The 24,534-nt window shown below is 40.0% G+C and overlaps 1 protein-coding gene across 2 annotated transcripts in view; it reads right to left on the bottom strand.

The window, feature by feature from the left end:
* The window catches only part of PREX1 (phosphatidylinositol-3,4,5-trisphosphate dependent Rac exchange factor 1), a 149,071-nt gene that overhangs the window by 57,516 nt on the left and 67,021 nt on the right, over positions 1–24,534 (bottom strand). For both annotated transcript variants that reach the window (XM_062008779.1, XM_062008780.1), the window contains exons 4-9: positions 23,208–23,312; positions 19,768–19,869; positions 9,947–10,108; positions 4,719–4,852; positions 1,451–1,566; positions 377–526 (exon numbers count right to left, since the gene is read on the bottom strand). In XM_062008779.1, coding sequence (XP_061864763.1) covers positions 377–526; positions 1,451–1,566; positions 4,719–4,852; positions 9,947–10,108; positions 19,768–19,869; positions 23,208–23,312 — 769 coding nt within the window. The remainder of the gene's footprint in view (positions 1–376; positions 527–1,450; positions 1,567–4,718; positions 4,853–9,946; positions 10,109–19,767; positions 19,870–23,207; positions 23,313–24,534) is intronic.

Genomic DNA, 24,534 nt, shown 5'->3' with positions numbered 1-24,534 from the left:
GTTGCAAGCTGGATTTTCTTCTTTCCTTTTACTGATAAATACAGTTGAACCTTATTTACAAACAAAAGGTTAAAAATGAAATTTATTTCACACATTATTTTTTACACTAATTCAATGCATTAAAGAAACTGACTCTGGCAAATAAAAATATTTGATCAATAGACTGACATAAGTCCATGAAAAAACAAGGTCCACGTTCAGAAATATTTGTTTTCAATTACTTGATTTTCTTTGTCATTAAGGATAGCTTTTCATTCTGCCCATGGAGGAAGAACTGCAACCTTTTCCTTTTCTCCCAGATATTTATCCATGTATATACATTTCTCCTTCATACTAAAGTTCACTCAGTGCATTAGGAAATACATTATCCACTTACTTTCTCTCTGCTCCCTTTCCTTGATTATAGCATCCAGCCACTTCTGTTTGTCTTCTGCAGTCTTGGCCATACAGACAAACCATTTGTTTTTGGCTGTGTTGTGTATCTTCCAGCCATTTGTCACAGTGTAGCCGTTGCTGTGGTAATCTGCTGTAAAATCCCAAAGCACAATGCACACAGTGAACGGAAGGACTGCTACTTCAATCAGTGTGGGACACTTCAATTACGATTTTACTCTTTGAAGAGTTTGATTTCTTACTGACTGTCCATGTGACTGGTTATTACTAACCACTCTGGCAGTATAAATATAACAGAAATATCCACTGCTAGGCTGTTCAAATTGATTGAATGTTTCAGTCCTTAGAGTGACACTTGGTAATTTCACCCCAGAAAAGCTAAAATATTTTAAATACAATGACATCACTGGAAAAAAAATCTGTGATATTTGTTCAGTTTCATTGTTCTGAACTTTCTGGGTACATAGTAACTTCTTGCACTGTAAGGATTTTTAAGTGTCAACTGTTTAAAGGACATAATATCAATTCTTGACTCATTACAACAGGAGTAGAGGCTGCTATAGTCTTTGTCGATGAATTCAGAAACCCATCCAGTCTTCCTGCCTGTGTCAGAACACAAGAATCTTTATACAACTGCTACTCCTACATTTTGTTCACAGCCACATTCCATGCTACTGATTTGATGCTAAAACTGATACTTGGTAGTATTCTAAACAACAAGATCATCCAAGAGTTCTGTTATTATAGCTGTAATGGCTTAAGATGCAAGAAAAAAGGATGGAAAAGAGATAAAGCATCTTTTACTAAATTAACTTGGATTAGAAGAAAAAATAGACAAGCTTCTGGGTGCACAAACTCTTTATAAGGTCACTTCAGAATGAAGGACATGCCTGAAAGCACATCCAGTCTTTCAACTGTGTAAGCTGGTTTAATAATGAAGGCACCAGAAGTTACATTACTTCAGGCTTCATTAAAGCAGATGGATGAGCACTTTTGTACTTTTCAACACAAGATTTGGACTTGCTGTGTTGCCAAAAGACAGTATGTGGTCTCTTACCTGTTCCATCTTCCACATTCTCCACCTCCATAACTTCTGTATTTATTCGGCCCCTGAAGATATAAAGGGACCCATTGATTGACTTTGTCCGTTTAGATGGCTTTTTCCCAGTAACTCTGCAATTGAGATTTAGACCATTAGCAACATCTAAGCAAACAGTGTCACATACACATGCACAATCAAAGATACATCTATTAAAAAAGGATTCCAATCTACTGTTTTGTGGCATTTGACAAAGTATCTGATTTTAAATAGCTGGAATACTCAATCAGCTCACTAAGATAAGATTACAACAGGGTCAGGCCAGGGAAAAGTGCTTATTTTGCAAGATTATGTGAAGACTGGGATGCCTTCAAGATTTACATTCTTGATGACTAACCAATTGAAACGCCAGTACAACTGAACTGCACATGGCCTTGGGCTGAAAACTGCAACAGCACCCAACATGGTACATTTGCTTTCTTTGTTTGCCTACAGCTTTAATAAATTTGTGGTACCTGTACCAAGTTTCAAATATGATGTAAAACATATAAAGAGACCAGTGTCACATGGTCTGTCATATGTGTGTTAAACTTCATTGTATGTGGCATTTGTGAAAGGGCTGCTGTGGTGATTTTGTACCAAAGTTTACATCCTCATCCATAAGCTTTCTGGTCTCTCTGTTGAAGTGTCTCACAAAAAATTCCAAGAAAGCATTTTTTATTGCTAGTTACTTTCTGATTTCTATATCTAGAATAGATTTTAAACCATTTAGCTGACACCTGCTGGTCTTTCATATCTAAGAACAGCCCTGCTATGTGAACCAAAACCCAACTGGTCAACTGATCATCATTTGGGATGGCAAGTATCCAAACTCTGTACAGCGAGGGGATTGCTGTGGCAACTTGCCAGGAACTTGTGAGATTCAAAGAATATTGCAATAAAAAACAGCTGGGGAGAAAATTTCTGTCGTAGTGAAATATCTATAACCTGAGGTGAGAGGAGAACCATCAAGTTTTTCCTTTTACAGCTAGCTTTAGTGACAAACACACGCTTTGTGATGAACATAGATTTACATCGAAACAGTCTGACAGAGATGGAGATCCTGGAGCCATTAGATCATTTCCTAAAGAGAACTGTTGGAGCTCTCCTGGCAGCTTTACTGAAACCCTTTATGTACTCAGGCCCATTTCCCCACATGAAACATATTGTTCCTGACATGAGGATTCAATTTTAACAGCAGTCTATGATCCTGCTAAAAACACAAAACAAGACTCAGTCCTGAAAATCTATGTCATCAGTTTGTCAGATTTCCCTAAGCTTCTGCAAAATATGAAATTGCAGTCTTAGACTTGAAAAAATCACAGATCTCATCCTGATTCTACACACATCTTAAAGAGGTCTCCACAACACTACTCCTCATTTGCGCTACTGTGGAAAGATGTGATGCCCAAACGGCTGCATTGTTGGCTACCTAACAAAGATTCAGGCCTGAATTCTGATTGCATTCTTAATCAAGAAGGACTCAAGTGATTTCTACACGATAAGCACAGTGTGAGATGAGAACCAAGTCATTCATTTTCAAATTAGGAACAGGCAGAAATTGTGGGGGTTTTTTTGTGTTTCAAAATCTGTGTCTCACTAACACGTCAGTTGTTTGTCAAGCGCTTGGCCAAACGATCACACCAGCACAACCAGACAGATGTTCATTTCCATCCTGGACAAATTATAAATAGCAGCTAGTCAGGAGAAATATTCAAAATTAAAGTCACTCAGTGATCCTTAAATATATTTTTGACATTAGGCAACTCCCAACAGACTTAATAAAATATACTACTTTTGAATGGAAATCAGATTCTGAACATTTCATCAGCTCAAACTACATTATTAGACAGATATAAACAATATCCATCCCTTGGGAAAATCCAAGTGTTACAGCAGTCTCCTCCAAAATCAAGCCAAACTACAGAGCAGTTCAGTAATATCTCCTGTACAAAAAGAGATTTGCTTAAAAGGCAGTGGAACATTTTGTTTTCTAAACCTTAGTATTCCGGGAAAAATGTCTGGAGAGCATGGGAGGGGCAAGGCTAACCTGAACTACAAATAGGACTAGAAAACCACTTTCAAAGAGCTGTGTGGAAGTAAAAGATTAGATATCAAACTGATGTGGGTTGTTTGTTTGGGTTTTTTTTCCTAACATCCAATCTAAACCTTCCCTGAAGCTGTTTCCTCTTCTCCTGTTATTTGTTACTTGAGAGAAGAGACCAACTCCCCCCTCACTACAACCTCCTTTCAGGTAGCTAGAGAGAATGCTCATGTCTCCCCTCAGCCTCCTTTTCTCCAGGCTAAACATCCTCAGCTCCCTCAGCTGCTCCCCATCACACTTGTGCTCCAGCCCCTTCCTCATCACCAATGCCTGGCTCTGGCCACGCTCCAGTTCCTCAGTGTCTTTCCTGTAGTGAGAGGCCCAACACTGAACACAGCCCTCGAGCTGCAGCCTCACCATGGCCCAGCACAGGGGGACAGTCACTGACCTGGCCCTGCTATTCTCACTATTTCTGACACAAGCCAGGATGCCATTGGCGGTCTTGGCCACCTGGGCACACTGCTGCCTCATGATCAGATGGCATAATTGCTGCAGAAGCAAATTGCCCTCCACTCTGCCAATCCTATTTCAATAACAAGTGGTAGGTTTTAACAATGCTTAAAATTTATAAGGTGGAACAATGCAAACATTTTTTACTAGGATAAGAAAGGAAGGCAACACACAGAGCACATGCACTACAAATGTTGAACAACAACTTGCTGATCTTCACCTCTTCCTCACTCCTCTGTGCCCTGCATCTATTTAATGTTTTCCACTTTCCCTTTTCTTGACTTTATATCGTTTTTCATGTCACCATGTTCTGCTTGGAATAACCTCACAATGAAAGCTGGCAAGGCCTCCTTCTTTACGTCATTCCAGGAGACTCATCTGCTCTGGGAGGCTTTCCAGTTGTAAGAACTCACTCTGTTTTTTCTTCACTGTATCAACTTCTGTCTTTGGATTGCACACTTCTAAGGGTGGGGACCTCACTGCTGTCTGGCATGTTTATCCCACCATACAGTGACTTCTTTCTCATATAGTTTAAATAATAGCAATAGTAAAGGACAGAGGAAGGTCACACCTGTGACTCAGCCCTACAAGAGCAATAGGGAATATGGTGAGTGCTCAGGAATTGATTGTATTTTCCACTTATAAAACTTCTGAATGGTCCCATTAGAAAACCATTAACACAGAGGGACTCACCTGGATTTCCTCTTGCAATAGACCAGTAGATTATCAAATAGAAAGAACATTCTCTCCTGGATGTTTCCTGCTGAGATTTTTAACAAAGTCCCTTGGAGCAAGAGCTGTGTGCAGATATCTGTCAGATTTGACCCCTGAAACACAGAGAAGTTATTTTGTTTGTTTGTTTTTAACCTGTTAAACTCGAGGAGACTTTTTCCTGAATAAATCTTTCACTCTCAAAGCAGCTCTGTTGTGAGTATCTCAAGACCATTAGTTTTCCATTCATAACCTGAGCTATCATTGCAAACATCGCAAGTGATGGCCTCAGGAATGTTTTATAACAGAGTATTCCCCTAACACTGCAGCTGTGATACTGACATACATCACTATTATCCATCTCCCTGCAAAATCATCTCAATGGCAATCTGTTTCTCCAGCTTTTACTGTTAGAATTATACACAGGTGCTCACTTTTTTTTTTTCCCGAGTTCTAATAAATGCATATAAGTTAGAAAATCAGAGGCTGAGTCCTGGACACTGTGTCAACACAAGCCATTATATGCACTAGACAGCCATAGAGGTAGCTGAGCTTGGGGCTCCCAACACTTTAGCCTGTGAGGATGCCCAGAACTGAAAACCACAGTACATCACTGTAGAATATACTTTCCAAACTGTTACTTAGATTATTGCTAGGAAAGGTAATCATATATTCCTTTAAATGGGGTCCTTTAGGACCAAAATAGTTGGGCCTAAATGAAAAACATCTATAGGGCTGTCCCAGTCTCCTCTGAGGACAGGACAGGTAAACTCCAACGTCCCCACATTCTAAATGTACTCAACTTTTCCATTGATCAGATAAGATGGTTTGATTAAATCTCAGACACTAGCCTTAAGTTCCTTGATGTAATATTACTCTGAAGGTACAAAAGCATCCTATCAATAAAAAAACCCCTGAGGCCTTGGAAACATTTACCACCAAGTTCTGAGTTACTTCCTATTTTTAGCATTTCTCTTTGACTTGGGAGGAAGAACAATTTAGGGTAAGAGTAACTTCCTTCCACAGTCAGCATGCAGATAAGGAAGTAAATGAGACGATACTACCCACTGCCTCGAGTCTTACTGGAAAACAGAAATTCCTTTGGATTACAAGACATCCATTATCAACAAAACTGCTTGATTTCCAAAGCTCTATTCATCCTGTTATTCACAAACAACAACGAAATCTTGCAAAACACAATTTATTCCAAAGAAATTGAAGACCTCTCTGTGAACAGGTATGAAATCCAGCTCCATCTAGAAAGTCACCCCAGAAAGATCAGTTTGAACAATTTCAAATGTTGCATGAGTGGTTCTTCGGTTTTGTTTCTGGAAGAAGGCACAGTCTGCTACCATCAAGTCTTTCAGGGCAAATCACTGACTTGAAATCAGCCTTTCTGGATGCAATGTAGTCACTCTAATGGTGTCAATGAAGTTCTGATTACATTGTTTTCTAAACTGAATCTTGCCAGTTGTGCTGTATGTGTCTTATTTTTACCTAAGAAGGAAGCAACCATTCTTCAAAGGCTGCCAAGTGTGCAACACTGATTTGTGTGTCCCACATATGTGTTTCTACACATTTTGGATAGAATGATGCAGGAACCAGCTAGATGCAATAGTTCCATCTGCTGTCTGATATGTCTTTATTTTCTTATTCATTCTATAGAAAGCATGAATATACATCCAGAAATGAGCACTTGTTATTTTGAAAGTGACTTGTTGACCATTACTATCTCCAGAAGAAATGACTGTATCTGAGAATTACGACCCCACAGGTCTACTAACAAAAAGAGAAACAGGAACAGACCAACTGACTGTACAACACAGAAGCACGGCTCTCATGACTGGCCCATGCAGAATTCTAGACTTCAGAGTACCCCAACATCAATAACTCAGTTTTCTGAGATATCTAAAGACAGCAAAAGCAATGACCACAGTGACATCAATCTTTTACCAACACAGGAATCACTGGGTAAAATTATCTGACCTATTTTATGCAGGAAGTGAAAGCAACATTAGCTTCTCGCCTTAAAATCTAACAATCTTAATTTCCATCAGACCCATCACGATGGTATCTGAAGACTGTTTATGCGTTTCCTGTTTGCTGTTGACCCAGCTATTTCCCATTTATGCCAACTTGAGAGGTTTTTCTATAGTAGCAGAGTAAGATTTCTTTGATATTTTCCAAGACAACACAGAACCTCTCAAGTTTCTAAGTGGGACCAAGGAAAAAAACAAAGAAAACATTATAACTGGTAGAATTTCAGATTACACCCAGTTGCAACATTATTAATCTGCCTACACACTAACACAGATCTTACAATCCATCCTGTTGTGTGATACAGGTTTTGCTTCCCTATGCTTTGCAGGCTGGGAGAATTTGTGCATATGAAGCAAATGTTCAGTAAAAAATATTCACAAGGACTCATGAGGAGGAGCTTTCCCCACAGAAAATTCAGCATGGAGTTACTAGAAACAGCATATTAACTAAGTAAACAAAAACACTGTATAAAAGAGTTGGTCTTCTCATGCATCCCCTACTGTTCCCTTTTTTCCATCCCCCCCTCCTCCTTTTTTTTTAACTTAATCTTTGTTTCCCAGAAGGATTAACCAGAATCAAATTGACCTGCCTGAGACTAATCCATAACATATATCTAGAAGGATTCTGTGCATTCCAAAAGAGTGAATCTGAGCAGAGTTCATTTTGATGAACAGACCTCTGATTAAGCTGCAGGCCTTCTGTGGCTTCCCAGATTTGGCCTACTTTAACATACCCCCTCGTTACAATCTGCTTCAGTAAAAAGATTGACAGGATGATGCCAATTATGGTCAGTGTGTGACAGTGATAGTGATGGTTGTACTAAAGAGGGAGATGCAGATTGATGGGTGGAGACGTTGAGGAAAAAGTGGTGAACTGAGGAAACTGCTACAAAAAAACCCCTATTGAAGTTACAGATGACTCTTGAGAGTAAGAGTGACTCTGCAGAAGCAAAATGATGTTAGATTGTTCCTCTCACTAGAAATGTTGAGGGTAGTCCTGATGACAATAGGATGAAAAATCAGACGGGGGTAGTCCTTTGGGACAGTTGGAAGCAAGTGCAAAGTCATAGAAATCAGTGAAATTGCTGGTCTGGTTAAACAGAAACATTAGACAAGGCAGAGCCTGTTCCAAATTACGTGAGCAAATTAATGCTGAACTTCATGCTGAGCTCCTTGCACGCTCCCAGCTTCAGGCTTCCTCCCTTATAAGAGTAAAATCTTTGGTCACACATAAGCTGATCTTCACTTCTTTTTGACAGTCCATATGCCTTGTATAAAACAGTTGGAAGCTGTAGGCCTTTTCAGACGTGTATTTATGGTATATAACCATAGACACGAGGCACCAGCGTTTTCAAATCCGTTTCCATCCTAACAGAAAAGGGAAATTTTCTATTTCACAGGAGAGACTGCCATCAGATAAACTAAAAACAGGCATAAACTTGCCTTACAGACTTCTTCTTACAGCCAGCTGTGTGGCTTATAGCACTGTTTACATTGTTAAGCTAATAATTTATTTAATTCAGCAATTTCAGCTTTTTTTAGAAGTTAGGAGCCTTCTCATTAGGAATAAACCGTGAAATACATCTGAAAGAACTAAAACCAGTTATTTACAAACAAAGCACTCTGCTCCAGAGTCATAATTTATAAGACACATAGTACCATGAAGATAAGAAACTGTTAATTAGTTTCATGTTGAGCACTGGCCTGTATCTGTGCTGTACAAAGCCAGGTTTCCTCCTTTCAATATGCCACTAGAATAATTTAGAAATGTTGCAGAGATTACTGGGAAGGAAAAACACTTCTTCCTTTTTGAAATGTTGAGACGTCTGACCTAGGTGACTTGGTTATAAAACAGTGTATATAAACAAATCTGAAAGGGTTTCCAGCCCCAGAATGTTGCTGTAGATAAGTTAAACTCTATTAAAAAGAAAAAAACAAACCAGCAGTGTGTTTGGATACCACCTCATTTATGGCATCATAGACACTGGAATAATCATGCCTCGGGCCCCAGAGTTCATCCTCTTGCTTGAATGACCCGTGAGTGGCATTGAACCTGAAATAATTCTATCTGCTTCTAGAAGTCTTGTTCTATAGAACATTATATGCCTTTGTTTGTTGAGCTTGCTATCCAAAAATTACACAGTTGGATATCTGGGTTGTTCTCAAGGCTTTAGCTGGATGCCAAGAACATCCTTCAGGGAAAAATGAGCAAGGTTTAAAACATACACGAAAGATAAAAAACAACCCAAAAGACAGTCATGGAGAGCACCCAAGAGTCTGAACATGAGGAAGTTTACATGACCTCTAACAAAATGTCCTCAGCTAAGAAATCCTCAGCTGGCAATGATCAGCTTGGACATTTTAAATGTCAGTCTCACTAAACGCCGACGCCAATCTCTCCATGAGACTATTTAACACCACAGACTCCCCATGGTGCACCTCCCAGAGGCTTCCAGCTCCACTGATTCAAGGTCCTCAACTCAAGTCATCACAAGATAAGTTGCCAGATCTTTGCACACCATCCTGACTTCCCAGTGTTTCTACTGAGTGGCTCTTTTTCCAGATTTCCTCTTCCCTCATGCCTCACATTCTAGTTTTCCCCTTTTCTTATTTTTCTCCCTTCCATTATAAATGCTTTTACCTACAAAGATCCATTTACTGATACAGGTATCAATAGAAACACATCCCTGACTAACCTAACTGGAGCAAACACAAATGTATCAGTTGCTTTCTGATACAGTGCTTGCTAATCTAACCTTTAGCTTTTACAGGAAATCTATATGAAGCTAAGTGAGCTAACTTTCAAAGCTGCCTGAAAAACCAAAGGCTTGTGGGAAAGGAAAGAAACTTGTGTTATTTAGATCAATCCTGATTTCATCTTCTAGATCTATTTGTCTTTTAAATGAGAACTACCTGTTTGAAAATTTCAGTCCATTCTAACTCAAACAATTTTCTGTCAGAATCTGTTTGTTCTGCTACAATTTAGCAGTAGGCTGCACACGCAGAATAAACACTGAGTTCTAAACTCATCAGAGTGATGCCGCCCACGCTTTCAAGAGCATTTACACATCAAGTAAGCAACAGAAATCCCTGTACACAGCATGAGTCACTTCAGCCCATTAAACTGTGTAGCAAACTGCCTCCAAGGAGTTTGCAAGTCCTACATCATACCTCCCATCCTTCAATGTGCGACTGCAATTGTTCCAGGGCTTCCAGTTTCTCCATCTGTCTCTTGGTCTCATTGATATTTGAGCAGACTGTCTTCATTGCCTGCAATGCGTTCTGGACCGCCGGGTGATCAGGATGCTTAGAAGGAGTTCTCTTTGCTAATTCCTGATAAAAAAACAAGAGAAAACATGCCACGTAAATTTATAAGTGGCTCATGAACAGGTATAAGCATTAGCACAGGAAAATGCCAGAATCACTGCAAAATTGAAGAGAAGTTGTTACTGTAGATGCTGTTCTCTGTTGCCATTTTATGTGAATGCTGCTAAATAAACGGAACAATCATTGATGTTAAAATGCCAAGACAACTCAAGACAAATATGTTTTGCTCTGTCACATGTGTCTGTTTCTAATGTGAACAAAGGACAAATAAATTAAAAGATTATATAAAAACCACACTGTCCACTTCAAAGACATGTGATGGACCATTGACCTAGCCATGGTCTTAGATGCTATACCAGTCCCAGCAATGTGCATCCAGCATCTCAGTGATGCTGGACTGGATCTCTTCAATCAGACAAAAACTCTCCCTGTAGCAGGCCTTTTCAGGAAACACTAAAGTGGTCCAGAAAATTGCAGGGAAATTCACTATCCATAGCTGTCACATGTTTTTATGGGTCAGGAAGTATAATAATAATTTCATCAAGGAGGAAATTCATTTACAGAACAGCACAAAACAAAGTGGGAAAAAGTGTTGGACTGGGAAAGAGAGAGGCCAAGAGAGCAACAAGAGCTTAGCAGGGACTCTTCCCCATGTTATGTTTAGGAGGTTGGGGCACCTGTTTTGACTGAAGAGATAAACAATGACTGGAGAGATGAACAATGTCTCTGATCTGAAAGAGTTCCTGAGAGATTCTGCTTCACTCAATTCAATGCACAACAGCCCAGATCAATGCTGCCCACTGGAAAAAAAAAACAGTGGGAAAACTTGAGACCTGACAATACTAACCAGTTTGGCAAAAGGGGTAACCACTGTCAACTCACAATTAATCATTTTTTAGACCAATAGTATTTTACATTCAGCCACAATTGGATAAAAATACATGAAAGAAACCTTAACTAAGGGTGGAAATTTCATCTTGATACACAATATGGTGTTTAAGACCACATTTTTTTGACTGCCTGGAATATTTAACTTTCTCACCATGTTCTGTTTTGCCTCAACACACTATTTGGTTGTTTTAGTCCTGTACCTAAACAGAAAAATGCTGCTGAATTGCATAATTGTGCATGAGACACAAGAATGAGTTTGACTACAGCCACACAGCACTGTGGTCTGAATGTAGCTAAATTGCTTCAATCCATAGTTCCCACCACTAAGGGCAAGCACAGCCCCTGTTACAGTTGTTCATCGAAGGTAAGTGATTACAACCCCCAAATGCCTGTCATGGGCTCCAACTAGGCTTTATCTGTGGTCTGATTTTTCTTTTGCTTCTCTGTCTTAAGCTCACCAAGTATGTCTTCACCACATATAATTTTGCCATATTGGCATTAATTCCAAGATCTTTGTGCCATGTCCTCCTGCTTGGAGCTGATATACTCTGATTTCAGTATTACTGAGGCTTGCCTTGCCTGAGTTGATCACACAACCTGTAATACAAGCACTGCTCTGAAACTGACTTATGTCCACACACAACCTCTAAATCAAATTAACTAGTACTTTTAGGGCCATGTTACATGGCCTGTCAGAGAGTGGTGCGAACATGGGCTGAAGTTCAAGTTCTGCTGAAGTGACTTATAATGAGTATAATAGCTGCTAATCCAACCATTTTGTGCAGAAACTTTATCTGTCCTAGTGTTGATTCCTAGATCTGCTCTTAGAAGTTCTTTAGAAAGAAGTCACCCTTAGCATGTGACAGGTTTGTGCATTCCTAGCTGTTCTTTTCTACTAACTGTAGGATAATTAGACTGGAAGATGCTCAGATACTAGTAAAATTGGAAAGCATATCTTAAAGGAGGAAACTAGAGTTAAAAGTAGTACACATTATGTTTACACCTTTGCACAGACCCTCTCAGTGCCTCCTTACTGCTTCCAAACAGAGGTTGGAGCAAGACTTAATTCAATAGCACCAGTAAACTAACTTGAGATCCAGTGTTAGACAAGTGCAAAGTACCCTTATCACTGATTAACTCCTCAGTTTTGCAGAACCTTCTAAAGTGAAATCTGCATCGTGAGCTTAAACTACATGGCCACTGAGACTCCTTTAAGTAATGCAAGAGAGGTCTCACGAGAATCCAAGTATAGCAATGGGAGGTGCTCTCATTCCCACACAGACAGATTAAGTCAGAAAAGCCCAAATGAATGGACAGGAATGTTAGTGCTTGCTGAGTGAAGTGTAACTACGCAGTTCTCTGCATAGATTTGGTATTTTGAGAATTTACTCATAGCTACCATTTCTCCTTTCAGAAAATTATAAATGGAGATTGCCAATGGCTCTTGTCAGATGGATGAGAGGAGACGGGTAATGTGCTGACAGCTGGGAATCCCATCAGGAGAGAAAAGTTCGTGATCTTAAACTCTTGGTTGATTTACGGAGCGAGTAATACATGCACAAGAAAAAGAGGCTGGTTGTTACAAATATCAGTTGACATCACAAATGAGATTCTCTATGCAAGTTTTCACTCTGCTTTTGCTGAAGATAAGGCCACAGAAAGTAAGTGTTCAAATAGAAAAGGCAGGAGAGAGGTGTTGCACTTTGGTAAAGGAGTCTCTGCTCTGTGTTTCCAAAACAGAGCACAGAAATTTTGCCACCTAAAGTTCTGCAGCTCAAGTGTCAATCACATTGCTTTGGAAACAGGTATGTATACACTAGCACTGTCTAAACATCCCTTTCTGAAATAGCACCAAGACACAGAGAAAGATCTCTTCATTCACAGCAGGCCTTTGCTGCAATAAACACAGGATCTTTGCCACTCCTGATAGCTGCCTGCAGTTCTGCCTGAGAAGCAGGAGAGGAGTGCTGGTTGGGATAGTCAGTTGCTGCAACAGCATTAGCAGCATAGACAGTCAAAGAACCTCTCCCACCACTAAGCCATGTGAGGAAGAGCCATGCTGCTCCAACACTGCCATTACCCAAAAACAGCAGAGTCTAGCACTTCTGAAATACAGTCAGAGAGCTGTGGGTACTTATTTATTTTAGTGAACAGATTTATGATGTGCAAACCCTGAGAGCATTTGACAACATTTTAAAAGGCAGCTGAGAGACAGACCAGATGGCAAAACTTGGGTATGACTATCTTGTCCTCCATAAAGCTCATACATACTGTTGTCTGGAATTACTCTGTTATGTATTGCATCTTGTGCACTAACAGGGCCAGGAAATGAGGTTGCTGATGCTTGCAGAAAACTATTCCTTGCAAAGAGTTTCTTAAAATAATTCACAAAACACATTTACTTTCTAGCTACTGACTTGTTAGTTCTTCAGACTGACCAGCAGTGGAGAATAGAAAAGCTGGTATTTTTCATAGTTTCTATCATCTTCACCATTATCCTCTGACTTTTGTCTCTTCTTTTGCAAGGGGAAAAGAAACAAAGTTGCACAAGTATTCTTGTAGCACAAACTGGGCGAAAAAAGTTAGCTCTGTTCTTCAAAGAATTAAGACAGAAATGGGAACTCTGTCCTCTGGCCATGGAATTACCCTTTTCAAGCCTCCTTCACAGCTGCCAAGATTGAGGTTGTGCCACTCATAACACCTCCACACAGAACACAACTCATTTTACAAAAGGGGAACAAAGAGCACTCCAAGACATGTACATTTAGCTGTAGTGTCCTTCTGAAGAGTAAACAGAAGGGAAGGACAGGACATCTACATCCATGCTACTCAGAAATGCCATGGGACTTGCAACTGAAGTGTTCAATCTCAGATGCAGCTTTAAATAGCTTAATTCTAACAGAGTTCTAAACATGATAGAATCTCAATATAAAAACTAAATCACACAAGCAGTAAGACATATCAGCCACTCACACATTCATCTACTTGCTAATTGTGCTTAACCTGAGAAAAAAAAATAAACTAAAAAATCAACCAAGCAAAACACCCACACAGGGAGAAGTCAGCAAAAAGAACACAGGAACATACACAGAGGTGGCAGGGGCAACGATGAGTCAACAATGCAGGCAGGTGGAGGAAACTAGAGGGTTTTTAAATCTAAATACAATTTGACTGTTTCCTAGAAAAAAGGATGTTACTCTGCTTGACTGATCTTTTTGTGAGAGGTCTCCCTCATCCTTCCTCACGTCCTCCCTTGCCACACAAAAGCAAATGTTTGTATACTTCAAACTGACAACCAGACAAATGTTTTGCAGCTGAAATGTACTGGTCTCTGTATTTTAAAAGTTCCTCCCTCCTATCTTTATTCTCCTGAGGACACTCAGACGTGGCTTATCACTTTTTGTGCAATGAATGTGACTATTGTGCACTGACTGGTGCAAAGCATCACTTGCCAGGCTGGCTGGCTCTGCACCACAAACCAGTGCACACATACAGCATGGCTTCAGAGATACATCCATTGGTTACCTTCTGAACATCTCAGCACTACAGAGATAGCAGAGACAATGTATTTCTCTGCATATCAGTTCAAAAGTTGTGTTAATAAACAGTTCAGCTCCAAAACATGATTTAAAAAAAAACCAAACAAATTAAGAAAATACCCAAAAAACCCAACAACCCAACCACAAATGCAAATCCTTCTGTGAAGGGACAAGGGGTAATGGGAAAAAAGCTGGAACACAAAAAGTTCCATTAAAACATAAGGAAAAACTATTTAACTGTGAGGTGAGGGAGCCCTGGCTGAGGCTGCCCAGGGAGGCTGTGGAGGCTCCTTCTCTGGAGGCTTCCAAACCCACTTGGACACGTTCCTGAGTGACCTGATCTAGGTGGACCTGCTTTAGCAGGGGGGTTGGACTGGATGATTCTGTGAAGATTAATGTTTCCAGGAGTCGTATATTTGTAGTTTACATTTTTTAATATTTGCTTGTATTAAAATTTATTTTCCACTTAAATTAACCAGAAAATAAACGTTGCACCAGGCTCTACCTGTGTCCCTGCCAATCATAGCATGGCTTTCCTATTCTGTATTTTTCTGAACTTGTAATTTATGTCAGTGTTTCTGCAGGGTAAAGACTAGACAAGCAGCAATAAATCAGTAAAACAGATTATATTCTATGTGCCATCAAATCTATGACATATGCTAAATTAAAATGTAACAAAAACACGTTTCAGTTTCATGAATATTATCAGTTATTTGTGATTTTATATAAAGACTATGGGAGACAGAAGTATGATTTATAAATTGGCAGTGTTCCTTACAACCCTGTAGGGTATATATAATTTTTAATGTTGTGCTACATAGAGTTGGATTTCAACCAGGCAATGTTTTGAATCTAAGAGCAACACCACTTTTCTCAGGAGAAAAAAAGGAAATAAAACCCCACAAACAAACAAAAACCCAAAACTCATAACAAAAAAAAAAATCAAGCCCTCAAAGATTAAATGCATTCAATTCTGGGCAATTAGAGGGTTCTGTTCTTTAAACAAAGGAGAATGCAGAGGCAGAAGAGGGAGACAGCAAGTAAACTTTCCTTCATCCTGTTCTGTATCCACAGGACTGACTTCCCATCTCTCCCTTTCAAGGTCCAGGCACTGCATTTATTAAGAACCTGTGTGTGCCTCACCTTTGGGCCTTTCCTTTCCATATGATTCTGAGTCTGGCCACTCAGGTTTTCGAGCCCAGATTTTTCTTTCCCTCCTCGGGCCAATGAGTCTCCCATCACGTGAAGCAATACACAATTACTGCCCTAAATCGCCCATGGAGTTGTGTACATTACGAGATATTTTTAAAGGATCAGTGGTGGAATGTGCATGGCTGGCTGGAGTCTGAGCAATTCCTTAAGAGAATAGACATCAAACAAGAAACAAGCTCTGTGACACGCTCTGGCCTATCAGGAGCCCGCAGGGGTGCGGCTGTCATGTGCTGCACATTCCTCCTGTGTTGGGAGGAAGGAGACAGCAATGACCGCTCCTAATCCTCAACCCCAATGGTATGATTAACTCATGATCACCACTCCCCCGAGGTTTTCTTCTTGCTGATATAAACACTCTTTATTAAGGGAAAAAGGCTATTTTTGTTCAGCAAGTGGTTCACACAACAGCTGCTTCTACTCCTAGGTAGTACAGTTCACACTAATTAATACGGAGTGATACAATTATTATCGGTGAGACAGAGCTGCCTTAATCCAAAACCTTCTGCTAGACATATTTCCACAGCAAGCTTCCCAGTGTACCTACGTGCACTGGAGTTTCAAGTCACTCACACAGTATATGCTCTCAAGGTCTGTGCATTTATTTGCCTTTGCTTCTTTTCTTACAAAATCATAATGCCCATCACAGCAGGCACAGCTGCATTTTGTTCAAGGCTGATCTGAGCCTCTTCCTCACTTTTAAGGAAAATTTATAATAAAGATCATTGCTAACAATTATTCAGAACTCTTATATTCCCAAACAGTCTTCAAATCATTTGCTGAAGTTTCACAGCAGGTAAAAAAAAAAGTGAAAAATATAATAAAGAGGTTTTGGATTGAGGCTAAAACTGATTTACAGACCAACACATTCTGTACTAATTTTCTTGCATCCTGTCTGAAGCAGACAAAAACTGTATTAGGGAGGAAAATATTTCTATCATGATATCTTTTACTATCATGATATCTTTGTCTGCACAAAGATTATGAAACACCATGACTAGGTTTGAGTCCCACCCTTCAAATCACACATAAAGCTTACAAATTAGACAGAAAGTAAGCAACAATAAATTTAAAACTCAAAAAGAATCCCAACCTGAAAAAAACAACAAAAAAACCCTTCTTACAGTCAGCCACTCCAAAGCTGCAATGTTTGGTTCACAAAAAATGGAAGCTATCCATCACCATCACTTGAATCATTGTTGTGTCTCCACCATTTGTTAATTCAAAAAAACAAATAGCTTCATCAGAGGATGAGACCACATAGATCACTAACTGCAGGAAATTACTGGTAATATGTCTAAAATGTATTCCAGTATATTATTTCTAATTAAGTAATCCAAATTAACTCCATGGTAGAATACTCACACATGGTATTACCAAAAAAATAGTGACAGTATTTTAAACATGTGCCTTGCCCTACTGCTTAGGTTGGCTTTCAAACACAGACATGTCTGAATTACTTTGCTCATACTATCTTATGAACCCTAACTACTTAGCTATACTAAATAATTATGCTATAATAAGGTCATGTCAAAGTTACCAGAAAATCTGGATGTTCACCAACTCTTGCTAAAAACGAAGTAAAAGAGAAAAGTAGGATAGGTCTGGTCTATGACTTTTCTAATCAGCTGGAATACAGTAGTATCTGTTTGCCCTGGGAATTAGATAAAATAAGATCCAATCCCCATGAATACAAAACAGCTATTTCAGGAGCAATAACTGCAGTTCGGTAGCAAGGGGAGAGCAAACACTTCATTTGAAGGTTATGTCATTTTTAAATCATTTTTTTTCCCCTGGCTGGGACAGTTGCATTTTCCTGGTCAGCACCAACAGAATCAACTTGTGTTTTCCCTTAGCTGTTGCCACATCTGAAACATTTGTGCCCATTCTAGTAATTTATGCTAGCAAGTATCAAACAAGTCTTGAATGGAATACAAGCAATTCACTATGAATTCACTGCCTTTGAGAATCAGCATCAACTACATTTTCTAATGATCAAAGATATTTTCTGAGATGAAAAACCCCAAGTAATGGCCTAATCTCACCGACTGACGCACATTTGCTGCCTAACACAAAATCCCCCTCATCTTTTTTGGTAAAAATTCTATTTCCTGTGCAGGAAATTTCAAGTAGTGAAAGTGTGTATACAAAAAGAAATCCATTGAAAAATGGAATGCAATGCAACATCATGAGATGCCTCATCACAGCTCCTCCCATTTCCTCCCTTCATGGTTGTTTGTTCAACAAGTACACATGGGTCTGGGTCAATCTCACCAGAGCCAAACACTGGAGTCCCCACACCAGAAGACAGGCCCAGTGTTGGCATCAGAGGACAAATTCATCTTTACCCCACTGTGGCTTGAAGGCAAGAATCGCTGTTTCACTTATTAGTCTTGACTTTGGCTTTCAAAGAAGGGAGGTTGGTGCCACCAGGCTTTTTGACTTATGCAGCTGTACACATGCAAAAAAGTAAAAATCACCAGTTTATTTCCACAGGCTGATATTGACTCCCCAGAACCACTGAACTTAGAAAAGTCTGAATTATGGTTTAGAAATATTTATTTTGCTCTAGCCTTTCATTTACTATTCTCCTTGCAAAATAAATTATTGGAGAAAAACCAACATAAACTGGTCCATTTGGAGCCTTTCAATCGCTGATACAGAACCCCATACTTTCTGAAAGACTTGGCCTAGAGTGGTACAGAGGACAGGGAAGACTTAAGCTGAAGAATAGCAAAACATCATTCCAGCAATGATGCCACTACCTTGTAATCAAAGGTATGCATTTCTTTTCGGTGTGTTCTGTAGCCAGCATCCTCATGGCACTGGAGTAAAAGCCCTAAGATTGCAAGAAAACAGCAGGTTCTGCCATTCTAATACTTTTGAAGAGCTTTAAAAACAGAATAGATATTTTAATTTGCAAGTCAACTTACTTTCAGTAGATACAAAGTCTAGAAATTATCCAAACTGATAGAAGACCACCACTCATAACCATGTTTTCCAATAAGTTTAGAAATTGGGCAGGTCTAACTAGCAGTGGGTGATTCATCATCAAAGTCATACTAAAATGAGAAAAAGAAGAGGCACTGTGGTGCAAAGAAAGGTTGGTAGTTCTCTAAGACAGCCCTATCCAAGACATATCCAAGAGTACCAGTTCATCACCGAATTCTTACTTATTTCACAACTCAGGAAGGGACCTCTGTTTCAAAAATGTGAATAAATTTCTTTTTTTATTATTATTATTCTTTTTAAAGTAATGTTGCTCTGATTGAGTAAGAGACTGCCATCACTGAAGATCGATGGCTGCTAGCCACAGAGTCATGCCACAAGGCCACCAGTCATGCAAGCTCCCTCAGAAACTACTTTCTTCTTTTCCCTCTCCTTGTCCCCAGCAGGCGTGTGACCCAGCCCTGACCTGGAGGGATGCAAGACAACTTACATCTTTTTAGGCCTTTTATTCTTTAGTTCCTACGGTAAGAATACTAGCAAGGGGGCCAATTAGTGCCAATTGCAGCAGTCATTTCTGCAATGACATCCATCCATTGGGAACTCGTCTGAGATGACTAAACAGTTTTCAAACAAGTCACCAAACAGCTGTCAGATGATACAGGATTTTGATCATTACTGACCTGAACACACTCAAGCTAGAGATCTCATGATGAAAGATATATCTCCTTCAGAGTCCCCAGAGTCATCCAGTCCCTCAGAACACTGATACAATTCTATTTGAACACAGTTTTCATGCAGTGGCTGAAATAGCACCCATAAGTCTTAGTAAGAGAACTGAAGTCAAAAGGCATTAGTAAGTTACCCTTTCTATCCACACCATTACAAGATACAGAAGTCTGTCAGCATCAGCCAGCTTTTTGACTGTACCCATAAAAAGCCATTTTCTTCAGAAAGGATCCAACTTTTAGAAGTGCAAACCAGGAAGGCAGTAGTGACAAAAGAAGTCAGGGCTGAAGAAAAAGCAGAATCACTCCAAGAATAAAACAGTCATCTGGAGAAATACTTTCTTTAGTTTACCTTAAGCAGAAGTGGATATTTACAAATTCTCTGAATTGGAGTCAGCAGATAACCTTCTAGTGGAATGTCTGTTGTCTTTCTGCCTCCCAAAAGCATGCAACCCTATAATCAAAAAAGGAAACAAATGTTACCTCAGACAGAAAACTTTCAGATACTCTTTGACATGATTTTATATTCCTATAAAACATACCATGGTCAGAAAATATTTTGCCACACCTAAGATACAGGGAATGGGACTTCATTCACCCCTGAAATGCAGCCATCAAGCCTGCAAAGTTTCTTTGTACATCAGTGAAAGAAAATTTGTTGTAGATAACAATGGCTTTGTAGAAAGATATTTCCCCACAGAAATGTTGTGTAGTTGGGGACTCAAAAGATGTCGTAACAAGATGATGACAACTGCAAATCTAGGTGCACAAGTACCTAAAAGAATCCAGTCTACCGCCACCACTGTTACGACCATTTGTCTTTGCTCACTATGTAACACTTGCAGTGTTAGTCCAAACAACTCTTGAAAGCTAAAATAAAGCCTGCTAACTAGTAATCCTGTAGTTAACTCTAGTCCAACGCTTATGTCTGAAGGAAATCAAAATGGAATTGAAATAAATGAGTCATCTGCATCACATCACATCCACCAATTCTCTAGCAAAACATTAAGTCTAAGCCCAGCTGGACAAACAGCACGGGTGCACTGGCTGGCTACCCAGCACACTGTAGCTCTCGACTGCTCACAGCACATGTTGCTTCTTGCCCAGCAAAGAAACCTATGTGACATGAACACAAGGCTACCCTGTAGATAGGAGATGCAAGAGGCAATGAAATGTAAGGCAATCAGATTTAATTAATTCTGATGCTCATTTTAAAAACAAACAAACAAACAAAGGTGAAGGCTACTTCTCTACCTAGAAAATTATTACCCTTCAATAACAAAAGGGACAAATATTGGACCAATACACCAAAGAAATCCAAGTCCAAACAGATGCTAGGTGGAGAAACAGAAGTAGCAACTGATGAATCCTTTCAATACTTCAACAATGAGTCCACACAATGTTGGAGGGGCTCTGCCTTACAGAAGAAACATTTCCCAGATAAATTTGCACACACTACTTCAATCCAGGAGGTCCTGCTCTGGCAGGGGCGTTGGATTAGGTGATCTTTCGAGGTCCCTTGTAACCCTTAAGATTCTGTCATTCTGTGATTCTCAGTAGATTATGGAAATTCATTTCTCAGGATTGACATGGAAGGTGTGTGAGAGTCAGGTATGGCATAAAAGTCTGCAGTCCTTATTTTGTCATAATAACCCGTAATCTCTTTGTGACAAATGAATACTGACCCACCACAAGCTTTTTATTCATTCCCTTGAAGATTCTGTTATTGACTGCTGCCAAGGACACAGCGGGCTCAGATGGACTTCATTTCAGATAAATTAGTCTACATTTCCATGATTGACCATGAACCTGGACAACTTTGCTCCAAAAATCACCCCAGTCACATACCTGCCCTGTCAACAGAAGCTGAAGTTTAAATTCAGCTCAGCCAAGATGTGCTTGCTTTGGGGCATCACTGATAACACTTTCCCCTGTGAAATGTGTTCTGTGGCTCAGACACACTCTGAAATTCAGTGGGTTTTTGGCTGTAGTTCAACAGTCCTCCTCTTCAAGGAATGTTCATAGACATCATACATAAATCTCATTAGTCCTAACTGGTATTTTTACAGACAATCATCTGTAAAATAACCCTTCCCCAGGCTACTCTAGATCTGTGGCCTTGGCTAACAGCTCACAATGCTCCCTGTCCAATTTTCCAAGTCTCGAGTGATTCAGTCCTTCCCATCTCTCCTTTCAGCCCTCTCTCTAGCTCTGGGCTCAAAACTGCCCTTTAACACTTACTGATTTTTCAAACACATTCCCACATTCTATAGTTCAGCGGCCATGAGGAGGCAATTGGGCCAAATCCATCCTCACAAGCAAAGCTTTGTATTTTAATGCAGCTCTCTGCATGGTGGCATTATAGCATTGGCTTCAGGAGGCAGTGGGGAAGGGAGGCCTGGAAGAAATTACAGCAATCACAGCAAAGCAGAAACTTCATTGTAGCCTCTCCTCCCATATTTATTGCTATTTTGAGTCTCTTGGATTCAGGTGCTGCAGCAAGCCACAGCAGACAGTGGGACATCTTTTATGTGCCTCAATCAGTTTGCCAGCTGCTGCTGCTAACACAGACAAGGGGCTTTTGCCAATCCAGTGGAAGTGATGTAATTCAATGTTGGGAAGGATGGTTCACACCATACTTACACGTACTTTTGTTTCTTCAGTTTCTCATTAGCTTCCCTCAACAGATGCAGCCAGAGGAATTCACAACCAAGGACTAGGTCATTTGATTACTCAAATAGTTTAGCAAGGTTCATTAAAACTCAGACATGACAAAGAGATTCTGACTATCAAATAGCATGAATGCTTCTCCCTGCTGCTCCCTCTGAGGCCTATATTTTGTGGCTAAAAGAATGCTCTGGCCTTGCTTGTGACAGACATTTAGGCAGAAGTTTGCTTTTGCTGCACTATATTAGGAAAGAGTAGACCTTTGGCAGAAAGGAAAATAGAAGAGCAGACAGAACGAAGAGCAGGTGCCTTGCAAAGAGACAGCCTTTCCTTTACCTCATAGAACTTACTAAGGAAAAAAAGCTAATGTGCTGAATTAGTCCCTCACCTACTTGCCAACCCCATTCCACAAGCCGTGCACCCATGGCCAAGAGAACAAGACATTAAAAAATCAAGCACATTTGGCGAGAAGTCTAGGAGGAAAAACATCCAAGAAAAGAAAGAACAATAAGGAATGTTGGGCAAAAGGTACTGTCTACTGGTTGTTTCCCCAGCCTAGCCTATATAGAGGCATCTGAAGGCTGTATGCCACAGTCCCTCCCAACAGACATACTAATACATCATGAGCTGGATGGGGAGTTGAGTCATTTTTGATACAAGCAGCAATGACGCAGCAAAACAATTCATCAGACTACATTTCTTGCCCACAATTGGACTCATGGGGAAAAGGGTGTCAGAAGCAGGCCACATTCTTGTGGTGGGCCTGCAGATGGCGAATTGGGCAGAGAATAGAGCAGGGAATCAGCTCCACAGGGAACTAGTCACAGCCCTGCTGCCAACTTAGTGCCTTACTCTCTTCACAGTTTTTGCTCACATTTTCCGTTGCTTCTTTAAAATAAAAAAAAAGCCAAAAAATAATGTTCCCTGTTCCCACTGTTACTAGGGCTGTGCTCATTTCTGTGCCTGAACTCACCAGTGATTTCAATATCTGTCCATTCTAAGTGCTGCATACCTGGAATGGGTAATGTCTGTAAAATGCCTGGCGTTCCTGGGATACCAAAGGGTTATTATGAACACAGTGCAAAGTCATATCATTAAATCAAGAGTGCTAGAGAAAGTGCTTACCAGGAGGAATGTTCTCACTGTTGGGATCTTGTTCAATTCCATCAGCAGTCTGAGTGCTTTCTCGTGGTTGCTACAGTACTCCTCATAAACAAAGAATTTGTCTTTCTGCAAGGAAAAACATAGTAACTTATAGACTCAGACAAAACTGGAGTGACTATTCTGCCACAGTCATGATGCTGAATTCTTTACAAAGGAGGGTGGACTCAGAGTGCATTGGGGTTACAGGTTACATGAAACACGTGATACTCTTCTAATGCAAAAAATGTATAGAGGTGTTCCACTAATTCCTAACTTACTCTGTTTTAAGTTAACATCAGCTTTCTGAGTACAAAGACTTACAGCACCTTATGTCTTAGTGCATCACTAAAATACTATATCCCTTGCTGTAAGAATGGATTTTGCGATCTCAAGTAGACTTGTCTGTGTGTCAGAATATTCCAGTAGAGTAGCCAGGAGCAGACTAAAGTCAGGAGCAAAGGGGCTGACATTCCTGAGCTGTGCTAACTACTGCTGCAGGAGGAAGAAACAGAGGCAGCTGGGAAGAAACAAGGCCTGGAAGAAGCTCAGAGATCTAGAGAGTAATTAAACCACAAAGCAACCCAACAGAAACCTTTCTCCTTGCTGAGGGAGAACCAATCTCCAGTGAGTTGGCCAGTTCACTTTGTGTTCTGAAATTAGCAGCAGACTTCACTATTTCAATGCAACACTTAACAGTGGATCAGCAGTCCATAACAGTCTCCCTGAGTGGAAGAACATAATCACATATGCACAAAATAATCAACCTATTACAGAAATTTAAGGAAAGGACAGGTAGCTTCACAATTAGACAGAGGTACTTATACTAGAACATCACACCCACCAGCCCATGCAGTGGAATGAAATCGCCTGTTAAGTAAGTATCAAGGGTCAGCTGGCAGCACCAGGTTCTGCTTTGCTGATCTCCAGAATTAAAGACAAATCTTCTAACTAAAATTATCAGAGATGCTGAACCCATGGCAAATATCAGATATCTCTAAACATTGAAATGGTTCACAAAAGAAGCAGTTACAACTATTTCCAAGGCAAGGAGCAAATTGATTCTTTCAAGGCTGTTGGGAAGGGCTGAACTTCCACCAGCTATGTTACAAGATTCCAGTATTGCACTCACTGGAATAAAAAGGAGGTCAAGAGACTTTATTAGGCTTTAGTCAGGCTGAATGTCTCTGAAGCCAAAAAGACTCAAGCTTTTGGGGATGCTTCTCACAATAGCAGTTTCTATCCTAGGTCAGGTCAGCTTCTATGTCACAATGCAGTGACATGCAGAGGTAGTCAGAGAAGCTACTTTGCA

Source organism: Colius striatus, chromosome 16 (assembly GCF_028858725.1).
Source record: "Colius striatus isolate bColStr4 chromosome 16, bColStr4.1.hap1, whole genome shotgun sequence".
Lineage (NCBI taxonomy): Eukaryota > Metazoa > Chordata > Aves > Coliiformes > Coliidae > Colius > Colius striatus.
The sequence above is the reverse complement of the archived record's forward strand: the minus strand, read 5'-3'. Positions and strand labels throughout refer to the sequence as shown.